Genomic DNA, 19,913 nt, shown 5'->3' with positions numbered 1-19,913 from the left:
TATAGATAGGCTGATGGACTAGTTGCAACAACCAGCTGTTTACTTAAATTTCCTCATAGTTGTTCAATAACTATTCAACTTAGATATAGCAATGTGTGAAGTTTAAACAAATGTTTTATACAGCTAAAATATAGTAAGGCTTCTGTGTCACAGGTTATTATATCCACAAGGGTTCAGTAACAAAAAGAATAAGTCCATTGTATAGCTTGGTCTGCGTGTCTGCAGGTGTTAACTACTTTCCAGTTCTTGTGGTATATGTAAGATTTGGTTTATCTATTTGAACAACTTGATGTCAATTTTTAAACATTTGTAATCAATATAGATATGCTGATGAGCTAATTTCTAAGCCTATTATTCAAGTGAAAGAGGTTCCTCATACGTGTGTACTAATTATATCTGAAGCATTCAACTTGGACTTGACATTGTATGGATTTTCTATAAATAAAATATGATGATATAACACAGTATCACAGGTTATTATATCCCTAAAAGTTCATTAAGTAAAATGGGTAAGTTCATTGTATGGCTTAGTTTTTTCGTGACCGTAAATTGAGACTTAAAAATTGTAAGTTAATATAAAAGATCAGACAAGGTTCTAAGAGAGTAGTATTATCGAGCGGATCTTGTAAAAACTCTGGAAGTATCTCGAACCAAAGACGGAACCTCGAGCGCCAAGTTGAACGTTGAAGAGTCCAAAATAAAAATGAATATGTGATGACCTTGTAATTATCATTTTTCATATTTCTTGTATTGAATAGGAACCTACAAATGAAATTTTTGACATTAGATTATTTTCTCACAAGAAGACCAATATTAATGTATGGTATCCTTGTTAATATTGTACTTTAAAGTACTATAGTGTCTTCGCAATTTTGTACATTTATTTATTTAGCATATGGTATTACACAAGGAAGAAAGAGAACTATACGTACAAATTACTATAAATACAAATAATAAAAGATGATGATAAATAATACAAACAAATATTAACCTTAAAGCACCCAAAACGTGACCTCTGGGTGGTGCTAAGCGACCAATAGTGATCATGCAGCCAACTTATCTTCTTAGTAAGTTCTCCTGACTACCATACACATGAAATCAAACTTGGAATTATGTAATGTTGAGGGTTCATTTTGGGAGGTTAGAGATAGCTTTGGTAATTGGTCCGATGCCTGTTGCGTGTGGTAACGACAATAACAATAGTTTTAATATAATGGTTTACATTTTTCCTCTGAAATTATTCTAAACAAGTAATGTTCTTTTACTTGTATGGAGCCATTGGGTTCGGTTTCTCCTTTTGAGTTTGTCCTATGCTCCTAGTATTATACCACTTTATCTTTTAGTCTCTTCCTTTTTCATGTGTGTCTGGTGTTGTTGTTATCCCACACTTTCCACACCAAGACTGAAGATCTGTCAAAGTGGCCCCTTTAAAAGTGTTTAAACCAGAAAACAAAAACTAGCTTGTTGGGGGCTATGAAGAAATAGACCAAGCGAGTGACCATGCAGTTAGCGGCGAGTAGTTGCAAGCTTTCATTTGGGAGATAGTGGGTTCCAACCCCACAGTCAGCAGCCCTGAAGATGGTTGTCCATGTTTTCCCCATTTTTACACTAGGCAAATGCTGGGGCTCTACCTTAATTAAGTCCACGGCCGCTTCATTCCCACTCCTAGCCCTTGCCTGTCCCATCGTTGCCAAAAGACCTATCTGTGTTGGTGCAACGTAAATCAAGTTGTTAAAAAATAAGAAGATGGATGTAGAAGAACTGGGATTGATAAGGAGAAAGATTATTCTTTTTGAAGATGAGAGTGTATCAAAATGTGGAAAATGTTCTTGTCCTTTTGGGTTTACATGTTTATCTTTGTCTCCTTATGACTTATGACTTGACCTACCATATTTCCCGGCATAATTGTTGCCACCGCGTAATTGTCGCATCCTTTATTTTCAATACAAAAATCGGACTTTAAACATTTAATCACATAATCGTCGCACGTCCAAATTTTGTTCACCAATCTGGTTAAAAGGTAAATGGATCTGCAATGTAAGTTGCACATAAATGCACAATTTAAATGCCTGTATGGTTTATGGGCAATTTGGCAACATAGTCACATTTGCGAGATGTTGAACAATGTATAAATAAATAATACGCTATATGTACGACGCATGGCTTACCGGTAGGCTATCGGCAGTTTGACAACGTGGTCTCGAGACAGTGTACAATTTATTCACCACCTACATATTATGAGTTCTCATTTGAAATACGTAAGGCTGTAAGTTATCGCTTATCGCCAACGTCGCCAAGAAATACCGGTACCAACACACACTTGTCTTCTAGTAGACAAGAGGTCTGATAGAATTCTGCGTTATTACAACCACCCGCACCCTGGCGCAACAGTCGCGAAGGACTTTGGCTTAGCAAGCGGCAGATGCTCAGCCCGAAGGCCTGATTACGAGGTGTCGTGTGGTCAGCACGACGAATCCTCACGGCCGTTATTCTTGGCTCTCTAGACCGGGGCCGCCATCTCACCGTCAGATAGCTCCTCAATTGTAACCACGTAGGTTGAGTGACCTCAGATACAGGTAAAATTCCCTGACCCGGCCGTGAATTGAACCCGGGGCTTCCGTGTAAGAGGCAGGCACGCTACCCCTACACCATGGGGCCGGCTCCTGCGTTACTGCGCACAAACTGAAATCCAAGAAGATAAAGTAGATTTCCACGGAATTATTCAGCTCACGGTCAGCTGAATTATTTACGATTTCTCAGTTGTCATCGCTAGACTCTTATCTTACCACTACGTCATAAGTGTCCGGGCAAGGGATGAAAACTTTTACCCAAGCAGTCAAGATAATTATTATCCAATGGTATTAAAATTTTATTTTATAAACTCGTCAGTAATGTAATGTAAAATCATCAATAACTGGGAAGAAATATTAACCTAATTACTGTATGTTTAAAAGAAATTGAAAAAATGAATGTTTGTTACTGACGTCTCAGAACACGGTCAACTACAGTAGATCTATACCGCGCTATCTAGAGCGATGTATGAAGACGTCTGTGCTCCAGTTTGCGAGTTTTGCGCAAGCGTACTAGTGTGTTGCAACCAACAAGCTCAACTGATAAATTGCTGCATGCTTCCTTACTGCCTAACAGTATTGGCTGTTCTGGAATGGAAAGATCACAGATGCATTTATTTGTTTGTGACTGATGTGATTACTGTAGATATGTGTGCATGAGAATTTAAGTTTTTAATTTGTGTTTGGGGTGTTTGCAGAAATAATTTGTTTTAATAGTGAACAATTACAGAAAGTAATTTATATTGCAAAACTTTAACGTGTGAAGCATTTATAAGCGATTATGGGTAAATATAGAAACTATTCTGCGGGCTTCAAGCTAAGTAAAATTGCCTTCGCTGAACAGCACGGGAACAGAGCTGCAGAAAGAAAATTTTCAGTGAGTGAAAAGTTGGTGCGTGACTAGCAAAAATTAAAAAACAAGCTAAAAAGCACAAACCCTTATAGACGCGCGTATGGAGGTCCTAAAACAGGGAAGTTGCCTATAATTGACGAAGATGTGTTTACGTACGTCAATGAAATACGTAATAATGACTGCAGTGTATCATATGAAATGTTACAAATTAAGGAACGGGAGGTAGCGTGCAAACACAACATAACTCAGTTTAAGGTAAGTCGTGGGTGGATTAATGGGTTCATGCAATGACACAATCTGTCAGTGCGAAGGAGAACAACACTAAGCCAAATGTTGCCTGCTGATTAAACGGACAAGATTGTAAATTTTCACCAATTTGTCATACGTTTGTGCAAAGAAACTTCGTACTTGCTTTCTCAAATCGGTAATGCCGATCAGACTCCAATCTTTTTTGATATGCCTCACAACAGCACTATTGCGCTAAAAGGATCACGAAGTGTATTAATGAAAACCAGCGGTAGTGGGAAGTTGCGATGCACGGCAATGCTAGCCATTACAGCTGACGGAAGAAAGTTGCTGCCTTACATCATTTTCAAGAGGAAAACGATGCCTAAGAATATACAGCTTCCCCGTAGAATTCATGTACAAGTGCAACCAAAGGGCTGGATGGACGTAGAACTCGTGCTGGACTGGGTTAAAACTGTGTGGGATAGAAGACCCGGTGCACTACTAAAACAACCAGCTCTGCTCGTTTTAGATAGTTTCCGAGGTCACCTCGTGAACGAAGTGAAGCAACTTCTCAGTAAAAATAAGACATGACAGATAGTCATTCCTGGTGGCCTAACATCTGCTTTGCAGCCACTAGATGTATATATTAATAAACCCTTTAAAGATCACTTACGTCGATTTTACAACGAGTGGATGATGAGCAGCGATCAGCAATTGACGCCCGCTGGAAATTTCAGGCATCCACCCTTGGACTTGTTATGCTCGTGGGTGATGAGTTGGGATCTTATACGACCTGAACTAGTCTCCAAGAGCTTTAAAAGGACTGGGATTTCGAATGTACTAGACAGATCTGAAGATGACGCAGTGTGGAAGAGAGACGAAGAATCTGATACTGGTATTAACAGCAACGAAGACGGCGCATCAGATACCGAAACCTGTGATAGCGACACAGAAGATTTGGAATAAATTGTGTACCGGTAAGTCCGTATTTCACAACAAAGCGATGAATTTTTGCAAGTGTAATATTTTAACTTTAATACTCAAATTAACGACAATTAACTTAATACGTTCATTTTTATTTTCAGGTTGGAAAAACGTTCGCCGAATTGTTGCGAATAATTATGAATTTTGTTTTAGACTGTTTTAATTATTTTGATGTATAAACGCGAGTATTACGTGTATCTTAAATTTGTATCAAATACAATTTAGTTATAAATAAATTGTTTGAATAATACAAATACTGGTATTAAAAATTCTTCGTATAATGGTCTCACCCAACTATTTTTGCAATAATTTTGGTATAAAAAGTGCGACGATTATGCCGGGAAATACGGTACTATAATTTTCTCCATAAACTGTAGTAAAAATTTCTCCTTGGTTGTTTGTGAAGTATCCTTACCTTTACGGTAATAAAACACCATCATCTTCTTCTTCTGGACGTGCCATATCCTCAATGGACGTTGGATATCGGCTGTCTTCCTTTCTTTGATGCTCTTTGTTACTTCTAATGGTTCACCCACACGTTGCACAACCACGTCGTTTGTTATGTGATACAACTAATATATTCTGAGCATATGGCAATAATACCAGAGCTCAAAGGCATTTAACCATTTAATTATCACGCCAGTGAGTGTCCAAGCCTCTGCACTGTAATACTAAGTGACGAAGACACACTGGTAACACTTAACGTATTCATCGACCCTCCATTACAGTCTCTTCGAAGGAAATTTTCAAATATGTTTTATATGTTTTTTACTTATTAACAACATATTATGTATTGAAAAAAGGTGGATTAGGCAAATTTCCGTCTATTGTATGTTATCTCCTTTCAATACGGACCAGATATGAAGTTTTTAATGTTGAATGAAAGTTTTAATCACCGTTATCAGGCAACATATTTCAAAAACTGAATTTGTGGGTTTTAGAACTCTTTAGATAGGTGTGTTAGATGCAGTGATATGCTTCAATGATGGAATGATGTCAAGAAACTTTGTTCTAGAAGACATGGGGATCAAGTCTGGGGACAACATGTTAAGGGTGTTGAGGGACTTTGACAGTGACCGAGACCGTGGTGGAAAAAAAAAAGGGGAAGAAAGAAAATTAGGAGAGCCAGAGGCAAGAAGACTATGGACCTGGAATGTTCTGAGACAGGGGTATAAATAATGAACTTCAGTTTCCCCACGAACACATTTTTTTCACTTTAGGTACCCATAGCTCCTGAACTATTATATCTAGAGATGTGAAATTTTGTACACTCATTTATTACTATATTGTGAAACTAAAGCGGTAGAATTTTGAATGTAGCTTCCAAACTGTACAATTATACATTTTAAAATTAAATTCTGATTTATCAGTGAAGTGATAAATATTTATCAAATGTAAAATTTAACAGTTTCATACAACTATGAATTTGAAAGCAGTGGCACCAGTATTTCAGTAGGAGTGAGTACCAACATAATGACATGTTTCAATAAGACCTTAAAAAATTACATTAATTTAAAAAAGTGTTTAGAGGAAACGAGAAGTCTAAATGCAATTAATTGAAATTCATTGGAATAATCAAGGCTTTGACTTCATATGGTAAAATTTGTGCATTTCTGTTAATAATATTATGGCAGACATATGGAGAAATGTTATGGTTGTTTCAGCAATATTTCATTGGGCACTGAGAACCATCTGCCCTTAGGGATTTCTTCTCATATTTCAAATTTTCACTATTTGTCATTACTTGGGCAAATAAGATATTGGCTTCATTTAAAGATTAAAATGAAGATATATAATGCAGCTATATTGTATAGCAGAATAATGCAATATTATTGAAGTTATGAGTCTCCCCCCCTAACAATTATTTTTCACTCCGAGAATGATTTAATTTATAGGAAAACATTAACGGAATTTTATTTTTTATTTAAATTCATTTATTGAAAAACACAAGGCAATTACAATTTATTTTTCCACACAGTTTCCTGCTTTGGAAATGCATTTGTCCCAGCGTATGGGCAGTTTTTTGATGCCCTCATTGTAAAAAGAACAGGGTCATGTCACCAGCCAGTTGCGCACGAAGTCTTCCACACTCTTGTCATCTTCAAATCGTTGCCCTCCTAGAGCTTCTTTAAGTGGTCCGAACAAATTAAAAAATCGTAGGGTGAGAAGTTCGGGCTGTAAGGAGGATGATCATGTGTAGCCCAGTGCATTTTCTATAGCTTGGAGACAGAGCTGCAGTATGGAGCCTGCGCATTGTCGTGGAGGAGGATGACCTGTCGAATCGGTCGGTCTCGTCTTTTGCGGCGAAATGCAACCCTCTCCTTGTTCAACAGTTCACAGTAGCAAGCAGCATTGATTGTGCGTCACTCATGCAAAAAATTGATCAGCAAAATGCCTCACCGATCGAAAAAACTGTTGCAAGAACCTTGCCAACTGACAGTAGAGTCTTTGCTTTCACTGGTGTTGCCTCCCCTTTCCTCTGCCACTTTTTCCTGGCTTATTTGGATTTGGGAATGCAGTGGTGGACCCATGTTTCGTTGCATGTGACTGTCCGATTAAAAGACTCATCACCTTCTTCCACAAACCTTGCTGTAAGCCTCTGACAGACCTCCAAACGTCTCAGCTTCAGATTTTTGGTCAAAAGGTGAGGGACCCATCTGGAACACACTTTACGGAACTGTAGGTCATTTGTGACGATTGCTTGACGCTCCCATAACTGTTTCCGACTTGTTCTGCAATTTCTGATACTGTCGCCCACCAATCATCGTCAATAATATCTTTAGCCGAACAAATGTTTTCGCGTGTAATGCTGGACTGAGGATGGTGATCGTGTTGCTGATTTCCCACACGTTCTCGTCCGTCTTTGAACTTTTTATGCCAGGTAAACACACGCGTCCTTGACAATGTTTGATCACCAAACCATGCAGTCAATCTCTGGCAAATTTCTGCTGCTGTAACTTCTTCACGAGCAAGAAATTTTATAATTATGCATTGCACAGAGGAGGGGTGTACCTGTTGCTCCAACATCGTGAGCGTCACTGACGAAACGGCGGAAAATATCTAACAGCACACACTTCCCACTCCTAACGGTCCCGTCTAAGCATAAGCGCGGGGCCAGTCTTACCAACTGTTGATGTTCAGGAACAAAAATCCTGTTTATATTTGATCGGCCTTCGTATTTTATACTGAAATCCACTAGTTTATATCCCTAGAATCTGTGACATCAGTTTCAAGAAAGGATAACTTTTGCAGAAATTTCATCACTAGTGTTGAATACCTTAAGGATTCTGGTTTTTTTTTTTTTTTTTGCTAGGGGCTTTACGTCGCACCGACACAGATAGGTCTTATGGCGACGAGATTCTGGTTCTAAGATGAAGGTTCAAGTTCAGATTAAGTAGTACTTTCTTCATCCGAAAGATTGCCGCTCATGCTTTCTCAATTCAGATTTTTACTCCTTGATATTGGTTCCATCTCCCATTTGGCTTTACGTTCCTTTAACTACTTTTACGGTTTTCGGAGGTGCCGAGGTGGCAGAATTTAGTCCCGCAGGAGTTCTTTTACATGCCAGTAAATCTACCAACACCAACATGAGGTTGACTTATTTGTGCACCTCCAAATACCATTGGACTGAGCCAGGATCGAACCTGCCAAGTTGGGGTCAGAAGGCCAGTGCCTCTACCGTCTGAGACACTCAGCCCAGCAGAACAAAAAATGAAATGTATTAATTGTAAGAGGAATAAGAAGTGACTGCTAGCTAGCAGGAGAAAGTACACAAAGTAGATGTCTTTCTCCATGGCAGAAATCGCAAATCATGAAGTACACTGTCAATTTATTACAACAATGTTGTTGCATTTTATGGCTATGAACACTATCTTAACAATTTTTCATAGATTATTTTACTTACTGACAAAGGTTAAAGCATGTCTAAATGTTATTCTCCAGTCGCAGAGATAGCATTCTACATAGATACCAAAAAAAGTCCACAATTTTCATGGACGACCTTTAATGTTTAGTGTTACATTCCACAAACTACTTCATGGTTTTCAGAGACACTGAGGTGCTGGAATGTTGTTCCACAGGAATCCTTTTTTTTATGTGCCAATGAATCTACAGACAAGAGGCTAGCAAATCTGAGCACCTTCAAATGCCACTGCACCTGTCAGCTTGGGTTCACAAGACCAGCATTCTATGCTGACTTACACAGCACAACATACTGCTCCAGGCTTTGAACTTCAAGATGTGTAACCTGAGAGCAGACCTTTTGATTACAAAAATTATATAAAGGCAGGTACTGACATGCGCGCCTAACTCTAACATAACCACGTCGCGCGCCAAGGTTAAACGGGGCAATGTTACGCACCGTGGTTGCAAGGTAAACTTTTCTATCCCACGCCGCAGGTTGTAACGCGTAACCTACCGGAGTTCCGCCAGTTGAGACAGCGCAGCTTTGAAAGATGGACACAGCTGCAGCAGCCTATATTTATTTGCATTATACAACCAAACGGCAACGGAAACATAGGCGATGGTGGCAAACTCAGCTATAGTCACGTAGAACTACACATGGTGGTTTGAATTTGCTGGCTGAGATGAAGTTTCAGACAGTTAGTGGGCATTATAAAAATTTTACTAGAATGTCACCTACAGACTTTGAATACCTCATCAATTTGATAGGGCTTAAAGTTGCTAAGAAGGATACCACATCTCGGTGCAAGAGAGACTGGCAGTGACAGTACGATTTCTAGCAACTGGTGATTCATACACTAGTCTGTAGTATCTTTTCAAAATATCCAAACAGTCGATTAGTGTTATCGTACCGGAAGGTGTCAAGCTCTGATTGAAACACTGAAAGAAAATATAAACGTAAGTAAGGAATTTATTGCTGGGATATTCTATGTTACATACATCAAACATTATCTGTTTTAATGGTTTATTCACACAGAAACACTACTTTTTAAGTCTAATCAAGTTCCGTCGCTAGCTCGTTCCATGCATCATTCCTTAAAATTTTGTTGAAATGCCTGGGATAGCTAGCTAGCCACAAAATGTCCTTAGCTTTGAACATTTCAATAAAATGCAGTGTGTTTTGCTCGGTCCACTCCATGTTTACTGATCAAGCAGACAGAGGTGAATGCGTGTTACGCGCCGAGGTCTTGTGTATGTCCAAGCTTGCTGTAACTTCCGCGCGCGCAGCTCTTTGATGTGACGTGGGGAAACCGACAAGCAGTGGAACGCAGCGAACGTCGTTCGGTATTGTTCATGTTGCGGGCTAAGGTTGCGCGACGAAGTTACGCAGTACCGTCCCGACAGGAGCGCGACGCGGTTGTGTTACGATATTCTGTTGCAAGTCTGGACGTACCTTAAGACTTAAATATTAAACTGCTACCCTTTTTATCGAAGACTAATGAAATGATCCTCCGGATGAAACAGGATGGAGACATAAGGCAATGTTTTAACAATATAACTAGGGAGTAGATTTTTATTTTTACACTAATTGGTAAGATTAGTGATTTTCTTAAACATGCTCTCCATGTCCTACAGGCTGCACAATTAAACTGTAGAGATAGTTGTATAGGCAGCAGCACTATGACTACAGCCCTGCGCGGATATACAAAATAACATCTCCTCCGCATCCAGACTTCCTTCATCCGTATCCGCTAATGGTTATCCGCATCCGCAAATGGTTATCCACGGATATTATAAATATTTACCTACAGTATATTACACCCAAGATATTGAAATGGATAGATCTGTTAACATAACACAATAGGCCTGCCACCTGGCACCACAGCCCCTACAGTACAGGTTTATGAGGGATTTTCTCTTGCGACAACTATCAACATATTGACCTTTGTTCCTTTCTTCCACTAATTGCGGGCAGAAGCCAGTTAGGCTTAGGTCAGATTTACGGCTTTATGATCTCAGGGCGCTATACATCACCATTCTCCCATATTAATGTCAAGGGTCGCCTAACTACAAGCAAAAGTAAGAGTATACCTGAGTGAAAATCAATAACATTCTTTAGAAATTATCAGCAAAATTAGCCATACTAGCATACAGTTTGTATCCGCCAAGACACTAACTTCGCGGATAACCGCGGATAAATCCACGGATATCCGCATCCATGCAGGGCTCTAACTATGACTAGAGCCCTGCGCAGATATACAAAATAATATCCGCATCCGCATTTCCTTCATCTGCAGCTGCATCCGCGAATGGTTATCCGCATCCGCAAAATGGTTATCAGCGGATAATTTAAATATTTAACTACAGTATATTACATTGTTATTTTATCTGAGACTGCAGAAGATCTCGAGAAGTTGCTGAATGGTATGGATGAAGTCTTGGGTAAGGAGTACAAGATGAAAATAAGTCCAAAACAAAAGTAATGGAGTGCAGTCGAACGAAGGCAGGTGATGCAGGAAATATTAGATTAGGAAATGAAGTCTTAGAGGAAGTAGATGAATATTGTTACTTGGGTAGTAAAATAACTAACGATGGCAGAAGTAAGGAGGACATAAAATGCAGACTAGCACAAGCAAGGAAGAGCTTTCTTAAGAAAAGAAATTTGCTCACTTCAAATATTGATATCTGAATTAGAAAGATGTTTTTGAAGACTTTCGTGTGGAGCGTGGCATTGTATGGAAGTGAAACATGGATGATAACTAGCTCAGAAAGACAGAGAATAGAAGCTTTTGAAATGTGGTGTTACAGAAGAATGCTGAAGGTGAGATGGATAGATCGAATCACGAATGATGAGATACTGAATCGAATTGGTGAGAGGAGATCGATTTGGCTAAATTTGACGAGAAGAAGAGACAGAATGATAGGACACATCTTAAGACACCCAGGACTTATTCAGTTGGTTTTTGAAGGAAGTGTAGGTGGTAAGAACGGTAGGGGTAGACCAAGGTATGAATATGAGAAGCAGATTAGAGCAGATGTAGGATGCAATAGTTACGTAGAAATGAAAAGGTTAGCACAGGATAGGTTGGCATGGAGAGCTGCATCAAGCCAGTCTATGAACTGATGACTCAAACAACAACATATTACATCGAAGGTATTGAAATGGATATATCTGTTAACATAATACCATAGGCCTGACACCTGGCACCAGAGCCCCTACAGTCACAGGTTTATGAGGGATTTTCTCTTGCGACAACTACCGACGTATTGACCTTTGTTCCTTTCTTCCATTAACTACGGACAGGAGCCAGTAAGGCTATGGTCAGATTTATGCCTTTGTGGTCTCAAGGCTCTTTATATATCACTATTGTCTGATACCAATGTCAAGGGCCGCCTACCACAAGCAACAACAAGAGTATCCCTGAGTGAAAATCAATAAACGCCATTACTTAGAAAGTATCAGAAAAATTATCCGCACTGCCATACAGTTTGTATCTGCCAAGACACTAACTTGCATCCATGCAGGGCTCTAACAATGAACTGCCTCCAGAGTTCATTTAAGAACATTTCAATTTAGTCTATTAGACCCCGATCATAATTAAAAATATATGACAAAACTTAGTAGGTACAAGGCACAAGAATGCTTTCAATGTGAACTCCATATTTTACAGGATAAGAAATTTGATTAGAAAAGGATAATGATCATTTACTGAAAATAATAATTCATTTTTATCTTACCTTTGTCAAGAAGAAATGCTGCATTACTCTGAGCAACTTCATATCCCAACTCAGCCAGGAGAGCATATGTAACGAAAGACTCGTCCACTCTCCCTTCACGATAGTGTGTATGAGCTTCCATAAGTTTCTCACCCCATTTTCCTCGTTCTGCTACATTTTTGAACAGCTGTCAACAAGTGATGCTGTAGTAAATACCAAATGACATATCAGGTATAAGGAGAGATCATATGGAATAAAAGGAGGTAAGTTCAAGATATATCAAATGAAATACAAGGGTATTGTAATTTTATATACATAAGAAGAAACACATAATCTACCCTGATGAAAATATCAACCAGGAAGAGCAAAATAATCAAACAAGACATCAAAATCCTATCAGGCTACAGGTTAGAATTTTCTCTTTAAGAATGTCGCTACTCCATCCTATTGTATTCCAAATATTCCTCAATTCTCTTTTCCCATTCACACAGAGCTAAAAATAATCTTAAAAATACAAAACACTTTGCACCCTGAAGTAACAGTCAAAATGGCATGAAACTGGGCACAGGCGAATGATGACATAAAGAACTTATTACAATATCAGACCTCAACAATCACGTATTGCTGGGAAATAAGTTTTAAGGATGCACTTAGTTAGGCCTGATAAAATTGATCATAGAAGGCAAGATGGAAGGGAACCTAGGACAAAGGCAGAGAAGATTATAATAAAACCCAGCAGTGGTTCGACATCCACGATACAGCAACTCTGATATTGGATGGAGTCAATCACGTTGAAAATATCAACTCTGATATGTAATGTGGATACATTACCATATGATCCTGAAACAAAGTTTATCATCAAGACTGAAGCATGGCACGTACAAGATGAAGACTTTCTTGAAGAACAAGAGACAGATAAGTCTCAACAGAACAGAAGAGGATTACCAATTATTCAAGTCAGGATTACTAATAGAAGAACAAGATTGTGCTTTATCGTATTCGACTAGATGGAATTTAATTCCGTGCATTCACACTTTGATTTTTTAAATGTTAAATTGTATTGGCAATAGTCCTGGATTTCTTAATGAGGGCCTCCCTTTTTATTAGGTCTTTTCGTGTACAAGAATTTTAATTTTAATTTGACTAGCTGATGAAGGGAATGTATATAGATTCCCGAAACATGTACTAGACTTATGTAAATAAATATAAATAATTAATATTTAGTATTGACTAGGCGGATCATCCACCTATATATTTGTTGTACATAATATGTGACGGAAAGTGTAGTAGAAAGCATCATAGAGTGTACGTAAAAATAAAAAAGATTTCAGGAAACTTATTGATAAGTCGAAAAAGTGGTACTGTGGTAGGTGTGACGATACGGCATGTCTTAGTAATGAGACTGAGTGTGTATCTAACGTTAGTGAAATAGATGACGTGATTAGAGATATTCATAAAAGACTTTCAAAACTTGAGGCAATAGAAATGGAGCAGGGCGAGATTCAAAAGGCTGTGTCATTTTGTGTGGACTCTTTCGACGAGATAAAAGATTCTCTTAGAAAAATTACGGAAGATTTCAAGATGGCGATGTCTGAAATTGCAATGTTAAAATGTAAGGTAAATGATCTTGAGAAAGAATGTGAAATAACACAAGCAGAGGTGGTAAAACTAAAGACAGAAAACCAAGAATTACAACAATATGTCCGAAGAAATAATTTGGAAATCCACGGCCTGCCATAAGTTCAGAATGAAAATCCACTTTCAATACTGACGATGTCGAAGTGGCCGATCGTGATATCGATGTGTGTCATAGACTACCCACCAGAAAGCCTGAATTCCCACCACCTCTCCTTTTGAAATTTTGTAGCCGCCTCAAGAAAGAAGAATTTCTTCTGGCCAAGACGATGAAAAACATCAAGTCAAGTGAGGTAGGCATTCAGGCTGCCCCTAGAACTGTTTACATAAACGAACACCGGACACTGACCAATAAATACCTACATAAACTGGCGAGGGACCTGAAGGGGCATGGTTATAAATTTGTGTGGACTAAAGATTGCAAAATTTACCTAAGGAAATCGGAGAATCACCAATCAATCCGTATTAAGAACACCGAGGACATTAAATGCCTTCAAGGGGAAGATATTACCAAGTCTATGCCACCCAGGCACATTATTCAACCTCAAAATGACCAGTGATAGTGTTGTGATTATTGGGATTTGATTATTTGGACTCGGAAGACGGCGATAAATTATGTATGTAAAGGATTTATTCAATTGTTTGTTTTGGTTTTCCTCAGTATGTGAATTTTGGAATTGTTTAATTTGTTTGAAGTCGATATGATTTTAAAATTATTTGATTGTCATTGTAATTCTGGTGCATCCTGTACCACACGCGCCACATCGGCGTGGGAGATTTCCGGTTTCGTAAAGTTGCACAAATTTCGTAATTTTTCTAGAGGCTTCCTAAATGTTCCTTGTCAGCACTATTTTTTCTGCGCTCCTATTGGAGAAAATAAAAGGAAATGTGATTGGTAGGTGAAGGAAATCATCGTACGCTCATTGGCCGTGGTAATATTTCATAATTTCCGGGGAGAAGCGTTGTCGCTGGAGCCTTGCTCTGCGAGGGCGTCTTTTCTGTTTGACCACTGAAGGGAACGGTCACCTTCCAAGGTACGGGTCTTCTGGGCCCCACCATCCGGTAAGCACTGATTATTATTTTTTAACTTTTCTGGTATTCAGTTTCAGATGTAGTGTTTCATTTAATTTATCTTGCCGGAGCGTACCCGTGTTTCCTTCTGCTTCCAAATGTTATAATTATGACTTAGCTGTTTCGGTAAGTCACCTCACCTTGTTAAGAGATAGTTCCCGTTTGTTGTTTTGTAAATTAAATGTTATACGCCTTTCGAAGTAATCCTTATCAGTAATATTTTTCTCGGGACTATCTCATTAATTCCGCTTCATCATGGAATATTCATCTTTAGGTCGGGTACCCTTTCTCAGAAGTGTTTTTGAGGGGGCTACCCACTGAAGATGCTCTGCTCCATGATTATACGTAAATTATTTTTCCTCCTTAGATGTATCTCTTCACTTTAGTATAACGTTACCTTCCTTTATTTATTTCGAACTGTTTTGGGTTTTTAAAGGTAACGCCACGACAGTGGAACGTCATGTGTGATGTTCCGGTGTAAAATAAATTTAATTACTAAAAGCTACCCTCATGTAAATTGTAATGGTTGTTGAAATTATGCCGTCATTATTTTAATTGTATCTTGGTTATTGCTTTATATATGAAATCAAATCTAACTTGTTAATTAAAGTTTAGGATTACATTGACTTCGCTTCTTCAGTGTTACCAATACCTTCCTCCGCCTGGATATGGTTCCCAGCCGCTTCCCGGTTATCCTTTCTTAATAGTCATGTTGGTTAAACTGTTTGTTTATTTCCTGTGATTTATGTGCTTGCAAATTTAATTTCGTACATGTTTACATGCCTAGTGTACAGTACTTTTGGTGAAAGCATTACGGTAGCAAACATTTTCTCTTCTTTAAACCTATTAATTGTAACCTTACCCTTTGGAGAGGTTGCAGTATGTTAGCAGAGCTTTGGGTTGCTGAAGAAGCAAAGTTGACGGTAATTCGGTGGTTATAACCTAAAATTTAATTCAAGTATTATCTCGTAGTGTTTCCTTTTTTATCAACATGTCTCGTGCTATCCCAGGGCCGTTCCATTTGAGGAAGGAGGAATTAGCTTACGAACTTCGTATTCGTAAGTTGAATTCGACAGGAAAGGTTAAGGATGACACGAGCTTGTTGAAACAATCGCTAAATGAACCTGTTTTTGTCCCAGGGTTATCAACAGATGAAGTGTGCGCATCTTTGTCGATTGTCAGAGATAAAATTGTAGAATATAAAGCCATTATTATGTCATTTTGTTCTTCTAAACCGTCCGAGGCACAGTTAACACGTGCGAAAGGCCAAGTGCAGCATTACGTGGACAGGATTCGCGATCTGTTGGCGCATAATTTATCTGAAGATGAGCGATGCGAGTGCGAATCGTTGTTATTGCAGTTTTGTGATATTTTTGATAAAATTGTTGGATTGCTGGAAGGTAATTCTTTGCCTAGCTCAAGTTCTATAGTTAATGTACCCGTCCAATCTGAAACGTGTGACAGTGACACTGTATCTGTATCTACTGCTTCACCAGTTAGTGCAGTGGTCACTTGTAATGATATTCCCGTGCAGTCTTCTCCTGCTGTATTTACCAGTGCTTCTCTGCCCGTGAATAATGAAAGTGGTGTTTCTTGTACGCAAGTTACTATGTCAACTGTTCCTATGGGAACTGTTAATTCTACTGTGTCTTTATCTCATCCTCCGGTTGCGACCCAAGTTGTTTCTCTTCCTATCGTACAAAGATATCCCCATGTCCAAGCGTCACCTGTAGTAAATTCTTCTGGGGTGTCACAGATGTGTGAAAATGTGTCGCAAATGCGAATATCTGTGCCGGTTTCTATGCAATCTAACCTCAGTCCTAACCTCACTTTTAGTACTCCTACCCTATCCCAGGAGCGTTCAAATCAAGATTTCTTTACTACTGTATTGCCTTCTTGTAACCAATCCAGTGCTGTTCAGGTACCTACTCCTGCTGCTTCTCAAATTTTTTCAAACTTGCCTCACCCATTAACTGCTATATTTAAGGGTGTATCTAAGTTCACCGTTAATTCGATTGACGAGGTCATAGTGTTTCTACGTTTTTTGGTCGAATTTAAAGATCAGAGTATAGTGTATTCCTTAAGTCGTGACAATTTCTTCCAAGTCTTATATCCACATGTATCTGGAGCTCTTTCTGAGCATGTCATAAGAGCCATTTCAGAAAAGTGGACAGTTGACCAATTTCATGCACATGTGCTTGAGTTTTTTATTCCTTCCCGTGCTTTGTCTTCTTTGGTTCAAAGGCATTATTTTCGAGTACAGTATTTGAATGAAACATTGTCGGAATACATCCAGGACATTAAGTTCAATGCTCGGATCTTCATGCTAAACTATTCTGAGTCTCAAATGGTTGCTAGCATTATTGAGGGTCTTGCACCAAATTACCGGTCGTATCTTGCTCTGTCGCCTCGACCCGCTACGTTCGCTCAGTTGGAAGCTATTACTGTTTCTGCTGAAGGCATTAGGTATGCCGACCAGTTACGAGTCGCCTTGGCTCCTCCTCCTATGAGCATGTCTTCTCAGGTCACTAGTACCGTTTCTACTTCTTCCAAGCCACGTAATTCACGTGCATGTTATAGTTGTGGTTCTACGGATCACTTCCAGCGGAATTGTCCTAAGATTGGGCCCTTAGGCAATTCAAAACCTGTCATGGGTGGTCATCTTCAAAATTTCCAAAGGAATTGTCCTAAGATTGAGCCCTTAGGCAATTCAAATCCGAATGAGAATAGAGTTTCTCCCTCCACTAGTTCTTGCAGATATTGTGGGTCAAATAGACACTTTTCAAGACAGTGTCCTCGCAATTCTTCCGGTTCTGGGCGTTCTGGTAATAGTAATCCCAGATGACTAGCCGCCGATCCTGGTGCCAAAACTTATAGTGTACCTTCATGTTTCGTCTGTTATCGCTGTCAATTAGTTGATGATTTACCTGACCCTGTAGTCGATTATAAGCTTCAGTCTGACCCTAGTGTCAATTTTCCAAAATCTTGTGGTATTTCTGCTATTCCTCCATGTAAATTACCTTACATTTGCCTAGAAGTGAACAATGAACCAGTTTGTGCTCTTGTTGATTCGGGAAGTAGCCTCACCTTGATGAGTGAAAAATTGTATAACTCTGTGAAATCTGTTTGTAAGTTCCCTGCTTTAACACCTGTGTCTTTAACCTGCCATACGGCTAATTCTAATTCCTTGAATTTGATTGGAAGTCTGAATCTCAAAATTAGAATACGTAATTTCACATGGAAAATGCCCGTGGTAGTGGTGAAAGATTTATCTTGTCCTTTCATTCTCGGTGCAAATTTTATTGCCAAAACTGGTATGGTTTTGGATCTTCAATATAATAAATTCCAGTTTAAGTTTTCTATGAGGATCTTTACATTGTGTAACCGTTCTCCTATCCTTCCTTATCATGTCAGTGCTGTGTCTGAGGACACAAGTGAACCAAAAGCTTTCGACTTTGATCATTTGCCTGATGATCAGGCCAACCAGCTTAGGAATCTTTGCGATAAATTTCCTGATGTGTTCACTGACAAGTTAGGTGTGACCAATGTTTTGGAATATAAAATTGAAGTAACTGACAATGTACCTGTTCGTTCTCCTCCGTACCGGTTGTCGCCTCCTAAGATGAAAGCCCTTAAGGCTATCATCGACCAAATGCTTGCTGATGGTGTTATACGTCCTTCTAAATCTGCGTACTCTTCTCCCATATTTCTAGTCCCTAAACCACAGGGTGGTTTTCGGCCTGTAATAGACTATCGAATGTTGAATAAGCGAGTTGTGCTTCAATCTGTTCCACTTCCTGACTTGCACTCTTGTTTCTCATGGTTTGCTAATGCCAAAATTTTTACCACTTTTGATCTGAATCAGGCGTACTATCAGATACCTCTTGCTGAGGAATCCAAGCATCTTACAGCTTTTGCTACTGACTGGAACCTCTATGAATTTGAGCGCGTGCCGTTCGGACTGGCAACGGGAGCTGCTGTTTTGACTCGGCTGCTGGATAACGTGTTGTCAGACATTAAATTCAAATTCGTTTATAATTATCTTGACGATTTGGTAATTTTTAGCGAAACTTTTGAAGAACACCTTGCTCATATCAATGAAGTCCTTGAAAGGCTCCGTAAAGCAGGACTAACCCTTAAGGCTAGCAAAGTGACTTTCGCACAGCCTCAGATGTCCTTCCTAGGCCATATCGTGTCCGAGAAAGGCGTTTCGGTTGACCAATCTCGTACTGCAGCTATCCAAAATTTTCCTACTCCTAAAGATGTCAAAGCTGTCGCTAGGTTCGTTGGTATGGTCAATTTCTTCCGTAAATTTATCCCTAATTTCGCTGAGAGAGCAGCCCCATTAAATGCCTTGAGGAGAAAAGATGCTAAATTTGAGTGGGGTGATGCCCAACTTGAAGCTTTCTATGATCTGAAATCTGCTTTATGTAATGCTCCTGTACTGGCGATGCCAGATTTTTCTAAACGTTTCATTCTTCAAACCGATGCCTCATCTACAGGTATATCTGGTGTTCTCCTTCAGGAATTTGAAGATGGACGTCGTCCTATCTCTTATGCTTCACGTAGTCTAAATCCTGCTGAACGCAACTATTCTATATATGAGTTAGAAGCCTTAGCTGTTGTTTTCTCCTTGGAGAAATTTAGAATGTATCTTGAACATCTACCTTTTGATCTTGAAACAGACAATCAGGCATTGAGTTGGGTACTGGCCAAGCCAAGAAGAACTGGTCGTCTTGCGCGTTGGGCAGTACGCATCTCAGCTTTTCAATTTGAAGCTCGTCACATTCGTGGAACTCAAAATGTCATTGCCGACACTCTTAGTAGGATGTTCTACCCTGGCAGTTCTGATCCTCAATTAGAATCCGCTGATCCCTCTCCTGAACAAGTTTCGGCCTTTGTTAATGTGGTTTTGACCAATTCCCCTGTCCTTTTCAAAGATATCTCTAAAC

The 19,913-nt window shown here is 39.2% G+C and overlaps 1 protein-coding gene across 6 annotated transcripts in view; it reads right to left on the bottom strand.

Annotated features, from left to right (window-relative positions):
- The window catches only part of LOC136857838 (protein sel-1 homolog 1), a 275,191-nt gene that overhangs the window by 72,927 nt on the left and 182,351 nt on the right, over positions 1-19,913 (bottom strand). For all 6 annotated transcript variants that reach the window (XR_010858566.2, XM_067136810.2, XM_067136809.2 and 3 more), the window contains one exon: positions 12,277-12,442. Coding sequence is in view for 5 of the 6 variants with exons in the window: in XM_067136810.2 (XP_066992911.2) it covers positions 12,277-12,442 (166 nt within the window). In the remaining variant the exon portion in view is untranslated. The remainder of the gene's footprint in view (positions 1-12,276; positions 12,443-19,913) is intronic.

Source organism: Anabrus simplex, chromosome 1 (genome assembly GCF_040414725.1).
Source record: "Anabrus simplex isolate iqAnaSimp1 chromosome 1, ASM4041472v1, whole genome shotgun sequence".
NCBI classification, from domain to species: domain Eukaryota; kingdom Metazoa; phylum Arthropoda; class Insecta; order Orthoptera; family Tettigoniidae; genus Anabrus; species Anabrus simplex.
Note: the sequence above shows the minus strand (reverse complement) of the source record. Positions and strands in the feature narration are given on the sequence as shown.